General features: G+C 41.0%; 1 protein-coding gene across 2 annotated transcripts in view; it reads right to left on the reverse strand.

The window, feature by feature from the left end:
- The window catches only part of ahr1a (aryl hydrocarbon receptor 1a), a 144,807-nt gene that overhangs the window by 63,351 nt on the left and 67,509 nt on the right, over positions 1–13,947 (reverse strand). For both annotated transcript variants that reach the window (XM_042332144.1, XM_007899700.2), the window contains exon 3: positions 4,579–4,682. In XM_042332144.1, the coding sequence (XP_042188078.1) occupies positions 4,579–4,682 (104 nt within the window). The remainder of the gene's footprint in view (positions 1–4,578; positions 4,683–13,947) is intronic.

Genomic DNA, 13,947 nt, shown 5'->3' on the forward strand with positions numbered 1-13,947 from the left:
TTTAGAATAGAACAAGATTTTTAACATCTATTCTTTTAAGATATGTTTAATTAATTGTATTAACAGGCCAAAATGGCTGCCAAATTAGCTTTCTTACTAACGGAATGTGGCACAGGCTGGAACCATGGTACCTGTTAGCTCTCCTCTCTCCAGATGCACATTGCTAAGTGTTATTGTAACCTTGGGTACCAGCTAGAAATGGAGAGAAAAGGGTCTGCAAAACATCATGTGCTAGGCCTAGGAAGATAAGGCGTAGACTTCCCAATAGGCCAGTCCCGAATAACATCATTATAGAAAAGACAATGGAGACTCACCTTATCAACACCGGTCAGGCTGGCGCCAGGCCAATGATTGATTAGGATGAGTACGCGCAGGACAAGTTGTGAGAGGGAAGAAGGTATCTGGCAAGAGTCCAGAAAAGGGTATAATTAGCGAAGAGAGAGAGAAGTTAGTTAGTCCCAGTTGGCAGGAGGGGAGCGAGGGAATTACACCAGGAAACTAGCGCGTGACGACAGCCAAGAAATTTTTCTTCCACTTTTGTTCTACGTGGATTAACCGGTACTTTGCTCTTCTTTACATACTATTAAACTCACTGTCTTACAATAATTATTGCACCATCTTGGATTGTCGGGTCATATTTCGAATTCTAGGGATCGGAAATCCCAACACAATGCTACCTCAAAACTCCATTTACACTCGAGATAAATCTGTAGTTTTACATTGAAACAGAATTACCAAATTGATGGATTTAGCATTAAAAGCCTTTGGGTCAGAGTTGGCAGAAGGCCAAGGTTGGGCTTCAAAGTTGCTTACTCCAGTAATTGCCTTTGCTTCCCACATTGACAGGGTATACCTTCGGACACCTTTGTCTCACCTCCTCACAGAGCTGAGGAGGTGAGGCAAAGCCACTATGCCCCCCTCCTTCTGGAACTCTCAAGAAAAATCCCTCTGCCTTTCACAATTCCTCTCTGCTTCCAAATTCTTCTAAACTCTATCACTTCGACCATGCTATCATCCATTGTCCTATGCAAAATCTTACTGTTGGCTACACTGGTTTCATGCAACTGTCAACAACACACTTTGAGAAGTCCTCCGGATGTGAAAGGCGCTATATCACATGTAAGGATGATACTTTGTCTAATACATGATTCAACGAACTATTTAAAAAAAAGTAAATTTTGTGTTGAATTACCAGATAAAGGCTTTCATGCAGGTTGCACAGGAATAAAAAACAGTATAGAAAACTGTGTCACCATCATTCTATGTAACATTTGACCCAGTGCAGAATGCTGAAGTGCAGAGGAAGCAGTTCTCTTACTTCCCCACGAATGACTGGTTTTGATGACTCAAGGTCCAAATCTTGTTGGGAACTAAAATCCAGCTATATTTCTGCAATGTTGTCAATCCCCTTTATAAATTACACTCGTCTTGATGGCTTTAATAAACCTCAATAGGACCAACAATAGATATGTTTCACAATTCACTTAAACATTGGATTGAAACTGTACGATATAACATCAGGCAAGAATAATGCGTACTACCCAGATAAAGAAACTACAGCAAGACTGAAAATGTTAATTGTGAAATTCGAGGCTGAAACCTTCTTTCCATGCTAAGGTTTTTGACAGCCAATTGACCTATAATTGACTTCAACAGTGGGGTTATAAAAGCACTCCCCAAGAAAGCATAAGATTACTAATTACTTGTAATCTGAAACAATACCTTACAAGATATACTTGCAAGCAGGAGAGTGGTGGCGGAGAAGATCACAGAGACTATAATAATCCTTGTGTTTTATATTGCGTGTTTCACATCAGAAGGATGTTTACAGGATTTACTGTAAACTGTAATGACTGTGTATTTTGCTGCTTGTCCGTGCCCCCCTCCGTCCACCATCAATAGCCGAACATTCAGCAACTACACCCCCAATCTCTGGAACACACTCCTTCTACCCCTCTGTCTCAGCCCCTCTTGATCCTTGTATAGAATCCCACTAGAATATAGGGGCATGCCAGGGCATAAAGGGATATATAGGCGAGGGTGAAATCTTTAAAATTTATTTATTGGGAGATAGTGAAACAGTGGAGTCTGGCGAGGGCAGGGTGTTAAGCTTGCAAAGTTTGGTGTGGGTGATCAACAAACACAACAACAAATTACATTTGTATACATTATAAATTACATTTCACGTCAGGAGGATGTCCCAAGGCACATTGTATTCTACATTCTGCAACATTGCCAGCCTCCGCCACTGCCTCACCCCTCAGGCTGCCGAGACCTTCACCCACACACTCGTCACATCAAGGCTCGATTATGGAAACTCCTTCCTCATCGGCCTTCCCAACTCTTCCCTTCACAAGCTGCAAATCATCCAAATCTCTGCAGCTTGTGTATTCTCGCGCACCAGGCTCCTTGACCCCATCACTCCCACCCTCGCCCGACTTCACTGGCTCCCCATCCCTCAGAGGATCGAATTCAAGATCCTCGTCCTCAATTTCAAGGTCACCCATGGCCTTGCCCCCTTCTACCTCTCTGACCTGCTGACTACCTACCAACCTGCCCGCTCCCTACGTTCAGCAGGCTCCGGTCCGCTCCATGTCTCTACCATCGGTGGCCGGGCTTTCAGCTTCTCTGCCCCCACACTCTGGAAGTCCATCCCACAGTCCCTTTGCCTCGCTTCCTCCTTTGCCTCCTACAAGGTGGGTCTCAAGATCCTCCTCTTCGATCGTTCCTTCAGTCACCCTCCCACCTCTCTGCCATCCCTCACCCCTACCCCACCCCTCCCCCATGCTTGGGTCCTGATCCCTGACTGTCCCGCACCTTGCGGCATCCTCCCGATATGAAAGGCGCTCTATAAATGTATATTGTTGTTATTGCATCAGTTATTAAGTCTTCGTCTGTTCAAAGTGAATCTATAACTTTCAACTGCTACAACGGACCTTGAGAGTTAGGGTTCTGAACAACAGCAGCAGCATAATACACTCATAAAGCCTTTCACATATGAATGAACGTCTCAAAGTAATTCGCTGAGACTACAGAAAGCACTAAGCAGGGAAGGAGAGGAGAGAGGAGAGGAAGGAGAATTTAAGGGCATCAACATGGTCAAAGAGATTTTGAGTGGTTTTGAAGGCAGAGAGAACAGGAGCAAGTTGAAAAAGGAGCAAATTGGATACTGTGGAACAATAAAATAAGTGAAGTTTCAGCAGCTGTATGTTTTGACACTACCCTGGACCCTAAAGACCATTGTTATATGTGGATTGTTTTAGTGCTCAAAAGAGTACCTGTGATATATTACAACATTTATAGCCATTCATCATCATGGGAGTCAAAGGCTGTGAGCACTGTTACTCCCTCCCCACAGCCTAACCATTTTAGCTAAGCAGTATTAGCACAGTAGGTATTGAGTTAATGAGACCTGGTTAACCACTGCTGGCCATAAGACATATTTTCCTCTCACTGCCCTTAAGGGTACATTTAAGTCTACAAATGACTTCTGTCCTGTGGCCATCGTTTTCACGGTCTGCTGCAGGAGAACATTTCTGCTCATGAAGCGGGGGGGATCTATTTTTATAAGTCTGCATACACAGCTGGCGTCCTGCTCCACTCGAGACAATATTCCAAATAATAGGTTCTGGTCACTAGCCCAATTTCCTTCTAGTGGGGGTGGGGTTGGGGGGTAGAGAAAGAGAGAACACAAAACTAACCACAGGCTGCAGCCCATTAAATTATGCATTTTGGCCAAAAGAAGCTGCGCTTTAAATATCACCAGCTTTAAAGTGGCAGGAAAGTCTAAGGGAGGGGGGTGGGGTGGGGGGATGAGAGGGAGGATTTTCTGTTGAACCATTCCCTTTAGCTATGGAATAAATGCATATTGCAACATTTACTTGATCATTACACAGTCCCTTCAGTTGCTGTGGAGGGTATGGAGCAGTGGGGGGAGGGGGGGGCGCGGGAAGGAAGCGATGGGAGGAGGGGTGGGGAGGAATGATTTCCCTCTTTCCTACCACTCCACCTCCCCGGTGGCCTCTGCAAAATTATTGCCTCCAAAAATCTGACAGTACTCCCCATCACGGAAGTAGGCGTTTAAAAGACATTGAGCAAATTCAGTCAGTATCCTGAGAACTAGCGCTCAAACACTACCTCCAAGATTTAAAAATCAAATCAAAAGAGATTCCAAAAACCAGATGCCTGCATTTTTTTAAATAAAAATAATTTTTTGAAAATAAAAATAAGGTAACTCCAACAGTGCAGCGATCCCCCAACACTGCAATGGAAGTCATTCAATGCCCTAACCATCATGTACAATATCACAAATTTCATCCCACCGTTCCTTCTATAGCTAGAAGAGGACTAATGCCCCATGACTTTCTCTCAACTTTAACAACATGCACACAATATAGAAAGGCACTAATAGATATGTTGCCTTTCCCTAGTACAATACTTTTAAAGGTGAAATAGAATTCCCACAGACAACTCTATTGTGTCCTCAATAGCTCAGTATTTCAGTCTTGTTGAAATGACTTATCAGTGCAGAATTTTGATCCCCATCTTTGTCTTGTCTTTATTCAGAACCCATTTTACCTGTAACAGGAGCTCTCCCTCCATAAAATCTTCAGAGGGTCTTGGCGCTCGGCAGTTTTCGTGGATACCGTTCCCATCTGGTCTCTTGTTTGATTTTATCGAGACTGTGGAAACACAAAAGTAGGAACAATGTTTATTGCCACAAAAACGATTCAAATGTTTCAGAATAAGGAACACAAAAGTATGGTTTTAAACAATAATTCCTGAGCGCAGTACAAATCCCTCTTTCATTATCTCAATACATCATAAGTGTTAGAATTTTTCAACTGGACATCCTAGCAGATTTATTGGATGTCTATTGTTCACCAAGCTTCTCTGAATCAAGTTTCAATTAAATAAAAGAGGCAAAAACTCACAGAAGTTGGACACCATTTGAACCCTCTACCCCAGCGCATGCATGCAATCTGGAGCTGAGTTTTCAATTTACGGGATTGCCCATAAATTGATCCTGCCACAAAAAACAAATTGTAGAATTACAAAGCCTGTACAGCACCAAAACATCCTACTCAGTCCCAGCGATCCATGCCAGATTTTATACTCTACATAAATCTCCATCTCTCCCAATCTCTTCTCCACTCTACTCCCTCAAGTATGCATTCCTTAAAACTCCTTGAAAGAGCTGCTAAAGACAAATCTGTATAAAAGTTGACAATAATGAAAGAGTCTTTTTAATCTTAGCTGTGAACATACCTCAAACTCAAGGCATTCACCAGTTGGTACAAGGATTCAGCCCTTTTAAACCTTATACCGAGATATCTAAATCCAAACAGATCCTGTTTTTGTTCCAATACTCCAACACACCAGGTTGTTACAACTGTGAGTTTCCTACTTGTTGCAATAATTGCTTAATTCACAATTTGCTTATGTGATTTCAGTAAATCTTTAATAACACTATTTTACTTTACTATGATTAACAAGGTTGGACTTATTATTCAAGATCAATTCTCATATAAAGCAACCTTCAATAAAAAAAAACCCACAGCATTCAAAATCCAAAGAGCCAAAATAAATACACAAGATCCTATTTTGGTCTCTTCATAATGCTGCATTTATACTGCAGTGTCACTGCTGACCAGGAATCTGCAATGAAAACAAAGCACAATGCTGCCTATGAAAGTGCATAACACTGCTCCCTCCCCAGTTGAGTTTTCATCTCACCTTTGGTAGCAACAAAGCCTGACAGTACAGTAAAAGCTTTACTCCATTCCCTCTCCTATGCTGTCTCTCGTGTCCCGGAAGCTGTGCTCTTTCAGCACTCCGCAATCGTACCCACGCATATAGCGCTCTGAGATGCCGTTCGGCGTGGAGGGTGCTATATAAATGCAAGCTGTTGTTGTTATAAATGTAAGTTGTTATTGATGTTCAGGTTGGGGACAAACTAAGCTATCAATCCACCCTCCAATGTGCTTTTGGAGCTGCTGGAGTGTACAAGATTTTGCTACAGATTGAAATAGATCCACCCAAATAGATGTTGAAAAATGTTTGACCGAAAATACCATCTCACAGCTATTTGTGTGATGTTGCTGGTGCAGATTATGTACTGTGTTTGCTTAGATAATAAGTCACTGCACTTGAAAATCTCAATTATGTGCAAAGTGCTTTGAGACATTGACACAATAAGGCTCTATATCAAACTCAAGCATTAATTACTACAGTATTTAATTGTGCAAATGCTTGAATTTTGCTGCCAGTGATTTGCGAATCTACTCTGTCCTGCAGAATAAATAGAGTGCTGTAATCTATTGGAACCAGCTCTCAAATATCTAGTGAAACCACATGAAAGGGGAGAGACTGCTGCACTGACAAGCACTCGGAAAGTTTCAGTTTGGGGGCTGAAAATCAGTTGACAACAGCCACAGGCTTCGTCAGCAGGCAGCTCGACTGAATCAGCAGGGAAAGAGGAGAGGGGAACCAACGACAGCCTCTTCAGTTCTGGACGCCAATCGGAGTTGTCAGCCACTCTGAAATTCAGCAACGACTGTCTGCTCGGCTCCAGACTCGCATTTAGGATTAAAGTGGCCGATGCCTGCTGACTCACCCACCGAGTCAGTCCAAGGCTGTTGTCAGCTGAGTCGCTCGACAGCGACTTTCAACCACCAAATATCAAGTCTCTACAAGATATCAGGGGGAGGACTAAAAGCAAAATATGTCCCACCATCAGAATTTAATAAACACTTTGCTGGAATAACTAACAGTGGACTATTGCTCACAGCAAGACCCTCTCCCCCAGTAACATTTAACATTTATGTAGCTGCATGGTAAACTAATATTACTTTTGTAAATCTAACACATCCTCATTCTAATGATTAGCCTCCCAACCATGCAGAATTTCCTCATTTGAGCATCTGAGATGGACCTTGAACATGGTGACGGAGAAAGCAAATTGGAGGGATTCTGGCATGTTGATCCAGAGAGTGGGGGCAGAATGGCTGGAAAAGAAGTTTAAATAGAGCTGATGAAAATACTCCATGGAAGGCCATAGTTTCTTCTTGCATGAGAATGCTACACTTGTAAAAGAATCCTCTGTTTCTTCCCCTCTTCTCCTACCCAATATTATTTCTCAGATCAAAGCATTCCTACAAGAAACAGACTTTGGAAGAGCGCATTCATATTCTCCCCTTCTCTCTCACTTTGGTCTCTGAAAGGTTAGCAGTAACTCTGGCATTCCGTCCTACCAGTTGCGTTTGTAAATTATGAGCAAAGCACTTTGTTGTTCATTGAACCATACTACTGTAAATGTCTAACAATGTAACTGCAGGATTTCCGATGCGCTCCATTCAGCTGAGCAATCAGTCAGTTAGAGTAAGGAAGTCTTGGGATAAAATTTTATGAAATATCCATCACAACAAAAATTGCATTTGTCCCACGTTTTGCTTTAAGTTAAATATCATATCCCATTCTGCCTCCTATTTTGTACACCCATTTGCAGCAGACTGTGAAAGCACTATTAGTATGAGTGGAAGCACTATTTGTACAGCACTTTAGGAGCCATTAGGGTTTAGTTAGCATCTTTGCCGTGACAACTGAATGAAACTAATGTATGGTAATTCATGGTATAGCACATAGCAATAGTTGGGGCACAACATTTTAGCCCTTTGAATTCAGACTTTGCACTTCCAAACAAGGTAAGAGTTCAAATTAGGATTCAAATTAGGAATCGGCATTTTATATTTCCTACACATCTCCTCGGAAGATGTCTATGTATCTATAATGTGAATAGATTGAAACAATCCAACAGCATTTGTTCACTGGAGTGAAAATGACACTGCCACTGAATAGGAAGAAAATCAGTGCCTTGAGGCATTGAAAGACATTGTGTAGCAGCAGGGGCACCAATGCACTGTTAAACAATAATACTCAGCTCTCAGTTTAGATGGGAGGTTAGCAATTCTATAACAATTTACTGTAAACATTGCAGCCTACTTCACCGCCAAGTCTTGTGAACACAAATTCAATGCAATTTATATAAGATGACAGCATTTGTCAAAGCAATCTTTACGACAGTCAGCTAGGCTTTAATGAGACATATCTCTGTAGCATGAGATTCTTGAAGACATTTCAGTCCAAAACATAAATGTTTCTTTTATAATAGGGACATTGATTGATAAGAACTGGTTGCAGAAATGACACCTTGCAATCAGGGAATTTATATAATTATAGTCAGGGAAAAAATACGTCTGCTGAGCTACAAAATCACACTGAATCAATTCACTCGACTGCCAGAGCTCTGCAATTCAATGTCGTCAAATTTAGTTTCAAAATCCTAGCTCCCCTATGGCTCAACTAATAAAATCATTGCCTAGTGAAACTGAGCCATACAAACCCATGTTTAATCTCAGTCTGTGCTGAGTTAGCTAATCTCAGCCGAAGTGACAAGAGCTTAGTTTAGTGCAGCATCACTCTTGAACTTTTATAGCACTTTATCACGTTACTGAGACATCTGAAAGAGCTTCACTGGATTTTACTGTGAAATTTAATGATTGGATTTTATACACAAACAACTTAGGCAATTTGAACACAATAACCCACAAACAGCCATGAAGTGAATGGCCAATGTTATCCATGAGTTTGCTGGACAGGTCACCGAGAGAAACTCCCTTCTCTTTTCAAATAGTATTCTGGGTTCTTCAACATCCATCTGAACAGGCAAACTGGAATTTGGTTAAAATTTCATCCAAAGCCCGTAGGAAATATAAGATGCTGATTCCTAATTTGAATCATTTTATTGCATCACCTACAGCAGTTGTAGATGGGTCTAAAATATAAGTAATGCTGCAGTTACAATGCATTAAACTCTCTACCGACGAGCTTCATACCACCAGTGAAATTTCTAATTGTACAGAACTAATGGAATAGCTGCAGGTAGTCTCACTACCATCCATTTCTTCTGAAATTAGCAGCATTACACAGTGTGCTTGAAATCACTGGAGTGCAGAACATCTCACTGCAGAATTGCCAAATATGCAATAGAACTAAGGGGCACTTCAGGAGATTTGATCAGACAAGTAGTTTTTATTACAAATTAAGACCATTTTAAAAATATAAGAAAATTTAACCTCACTTCCAAATTCACAGTTCTTTGAATCTTTAAACTTCAGTTTAGATCCAGTTCACAAACTAACAGACCTGTCCAACTAACTGAAATTAACATTCTAGTGGAAATTCAAGTTATTAATAATAATCCTTGCATTTGATATAGTGCCTTATCATGTCTTCGAGACATCTCAAAGCACTTCACTGAATATACTGTGAAATTAATTTACTGTATATTTTGTGGGCAAAACGCGGTAGCCAATTGCGGACAGCAGTGTCCCATAAACAGTCGTGAATTTATTATTATTTTGACATTTTTTTGAAGGGATTATTACCTCTGGAAAAGCCAATCGACCAACAACCGGGTTCCTACTAATTGCTAGGTAAACAGAGGCATGTGAAGTAAGGAAACTTGCCCAAGGTTTCGCCCTGCCCAGGAATCAAACCCACGTCCTCCCGCTTACGAGGCAAGTGCTCTAACCACTTAAGCTATGACTCCACTGAGGCCGGTCAATACTTAGAAACGTTATTTATATTCAACTGCATTTGTTTCTCCAACAGTACAAATATATATCCTACATGAAAGAACTCTCCAGTATAACAACAACAACTTGCACTTATACAGCACTTTTCATTTAAGGAAAGGTCTCAAAGTGCTTTACAGACGTGGAGTGGGAGCAGTGTTGGACATAAAGGGATGGAGGTGTCTGAAGTCTTATTCAAAAAAAGTAATTTGATTTGGAAAGGATCCAGAGAGTGTGGCAAAGAGGCTGAAAGCTCACCCACCAATGGAGGGTCAGAGGACATGGAGCAGGGCCAAAGTAACAGAGTGGAGTGTGTGGGTGTGGGAAATAGGAACAAAGGAGACTGCAGAGATAGGGTGTGGCAAAGGCATTTGAAAGTTATGAGATCTTAACAGTTGATTTGCTGATGAATAGAGAGTCTGTGCAGTCTGAGCGATGTGTTGCTCATTTTTTTAAAAAAATCAGGAAACAAACCCACCTCTGATAAACAATGCAGTGAATATTACACAATTGGTTTGCCTACATCTCAGATTATTTACCTACCCTTCTGTCCATCTTCCAGACATTATAAAATGTCTGATTTTCCAACATATTTTCTGCTCTACTTATCCTTGGGCTAAATTGAGATTAATATTTTACCACGAACTTTCAATTTAAATCTTCAGAATTGAACTGTACTGGAAAGGTGAAATATACAACTTCATCGATATCACTGAATTAATAATTAGTTTAATGCTATGACTTGCATTTACATTTGATACAGCACCTTTCATGTCAAGAGGGTATCTCAAAGCACTTTACAGGATTCAATTTAATGTGTAGTGACTGCTGTCAATTTCACACATGATCAGTCATGAACTGAATGAATTTTATGTGGGATACTGTTGGTCAGAACACCAGGAGAAACTACCTTCTCTTTTCAAGTTGTACCACCAGATGTTTAACATCTACCTGAAAAAGCAGACAGGACTTCAGGATAATATCTCATCTCAAAGGACAGCACATCTGACAATGCAGTTCACCTCTGGCACTAAAATGGAAGGTAGGAACAGGAGTAAGCAATTCAGCCCATCAAGCTTGTCCCGCCATTCAATTAGATCATGGCTGATCTGAGCTGTACCTGAACTCCATTTACCTGCTTTTGCTCCATATCCCTTGATACCCTTACCTTACAAAAATCTATCTAGTCTTCACAGCCTTTTGGGGGAGAGTTCCAAATTTCCATTACACTTTGCGTGAAAAAGTACTTCCTGATTTCACAACAAATTGCCTAGCTCTAATTTTAAGATTATGCCCCTTGTTCTGGAATTCCCAACCAGAGTATCCAGTCTATACACCATGTAAATTCAAACGACACCCAACTTGGGACTCAAAACCATAGTCTTCTGACTCAGAGGCAAGAGTACTTCTAAATGAGACAAACTGACACCAGAATGGTAAAATAATCTCCAATATATTGCAGCAAGCAAACTACCACCCTGACATCAGTAATATATTAATACTCACAAAAAATGTACTTACTAAAAATGTGCAGCTTGTGTAGAGCAATATGTTAGAGTAACAGCCTTTAGCGTCCTACTGTTAAAATGTACTTCTGCCTCTGCTGATCACCTGGGTTATATTGCACACCACAGATTTCAAAAGAAAAAAAAAATCAATGTGCAATTATCATTACAATCTGAGCAACAGACCCAGGTTAAAATTAGAGAATGGCTGCTACGCACGTGTGCTGAAACTTGGCTGTAACTGCAAATATACTTCAGGGCAACCAAGTTTGAGTACGCCTCGTGAATATGCTTATAACACAGGTGCCCTGTTGATCCGCGGTTACTCGAAGTGCAGTACACTTCCAGCATGGACTGGCTGGTGTCCTGTGTATTGTGCATCCGCGGGAATTTGGCCAAACCGCACTGGGAACCTCAGTAGCGACCTGATTACTCGGAAACAAAAGTGGGGGCCATCTATTTTGTGAACTAAATATAACACGGTGCCTAATCTAATGGACCAAAACAACATGTTATAATGGGAGTCACCCTATCTATCTGCTTTTACAGATTCACAAGCAGAAAGGGGGTCCAAATATTCAAAAGCATGTCCAGGTTTTCAAACATATGGACTCCCAAGCATTTCAGTCCTGCACCATATTGGCTAGAGCACTTGCCTCACAAACCTTCGGCAAGTTTCCTTACTCCACATGCCTCTATTTACCTAGCAGAAAGTAGAAACTCGATTGTTAGTTGATTGGTGGATTGCTTTCCAGGGGTTATAACCCTTCAAGGAAAATAATAATAAATAATAAGAATTTGACCACTCAATCGACAGCTGTTTGTGGGACACTGCTGCGTGCAATTAGCTGCTGCATTTCACCCACAAAAAATATACCGTCAATTCACTTTACAGTGTGTTCTGTGAAGCGCTTTGAGATGTCTAGACAACATGATGTCAAATGCAATTATGATTTTTATATTAATCCAGAATAAGAATCCTGATAGAGGTCTTCAAGATAATGAAAGGTTTCGACAGGCTAGATAAGGAAAAGCTGTCTTCGCTGGTCGTTGTGTCTGTGACCCATGGTCATGGTCACAGTCACAGTCTTAAGATATCTACCAAAAGAAGCAGAGGGGAGGTTAGAAGAATTTTTTTCACTCAGCGAGTTGTTCGAATTTGGAATGATCTGCCTGAAAGGGTAGTGAAGTCCGATTCGATAACAGCTTTTAAGAGAGAACTGGACAGGTCTCTGGGGAAGACGGGTTTGCAGGGTTATGGGGAGAAAGCTGGTGATTGGGGTTAGTGAAAGTGACTTGCTCTGTCAAAGAGCCGGCACAGACTCGATGGGCCGAATGGCCTCCTTCTGTGCCGTAACATTCTATGAATCTATGAAAAAAAACAATCCTAATCAACAGGAGGAAATACATTTTTTTAATAAGTTATAAATCTGCAGCAGGACAATGTGAATCTAGATCTGGTTGTTAACCTTGCCCAGAAGCTGATGCAAACCTGGGACTATAAATGAGGTAGGAATACATTCAGCTTGAATCTAAATACATCCACATATGAGGCTTTACTATGGAGTAAAGAGTGACCTATGTCTGCAAGACCTGTGCATCAGAATCATTCAGCAGTCCTTAATGGTAATAGATCCGACCATTGTTCCTCTCTGGACTGAAGCAGCAAGGCAGGAAGTAGGAAAGCCATTAGTTCTGCTTCTCTATCTACACCTTAATGTGGTGCTTACCAGAGCTCCAACAGATATGAATTCCCGGTTCCTGCTATCGCAGGCTTTCTATGGCAGCTGTTGGGAAAATTCATTAGTGTTTTCCTGCTATTTTGTAAGAATCAGTGGATGACCTTGGCTCCACATTTGTTGAGAATGGGATGGAGGGGGGAAGGGCAGCCATGTCCAATACATCACTTATGCTAAATATAAAATAAACTAAACCTTCCTTAATGACAGTCGTGTTTCTGTGAAAGATAATCTGTAATCAGAAACCCTAATAAACAACAATGGTAAAAGGTCAGAAAGCAAAATTACACTAACTGCACAACTACTAAGCAACTATCTCACACAATTTCGAAGATAGCAGTTTTCTCTGGGTATTCCCATTGGGTACACACTGTGATACCTCTGTTCTCTCACCAGTAAAGAGACAAGGAAATCGTAGATGGCTATGGGTGGCAGAAAGTGAGGTGCTTGCTTCATGTCACCATTTCTGCCAAAGCTGAACAAAATGGTTGGAAAGCCAAGCACTTAATAACATAATCATGATCCTTACATTCGACATATCAGGAGGATGTCTCAAAGCACCTCACAGGCCTTACTATAAAGTATAGTGACTACTTTGTAGATGAACACTGCTGGCAGCCAATTTACACACAGTAATGTCCCAAAACAGCCATGAAGTAAATGACCAATTTTATTTGGGGGATTATCAGACAGGACACCGTGAGAATCTCCCTTCTCTTTTTGAGTCATGCTGTGGGATTTTTAACATCCACTTGAACAGCCATGAACAATACAGATTAGTAATATTTGATACCTCAGAGTTTTGTATAATTGCCTTCAAGAGTTGGAGATCGATTGCATGGAGCTTTTCCTTCTTAGAAGCTTATTTGTACATTATTCATCTCCTTCTGGCAATCAAATAAGTTAAGTAGAGCTTGTTGCCTAGGGAAGGAAAGTCCATGATCGTTTGAATTCCCTCATCTCATTCTGTACTATAACCTTTGTGTGTTAAGTTTAATTCAGGACTGGAGAGAACTAAAATCAGTTCCATCGTATGTTGAGCAATCAACCTATTTTATTAACTGTAAC

This window comes from Callorhinchus milii, unplaced genomic scaffold (assembly GCF_018977255.1).
Source record: "Callorhinchus milii isolate IMCB2004 unplaced genomic scaffold, IMCB_Cmil_1.0 Scaffold2, whole genome shotgun sequence".
NCBI classification, from domain to species: Eukaryota; Metazoa; Chordata; class Chondrichthyes; order Chimaeriformes; family Callorhinchidae; genus Callorhinchus; species Callorhinchus milii.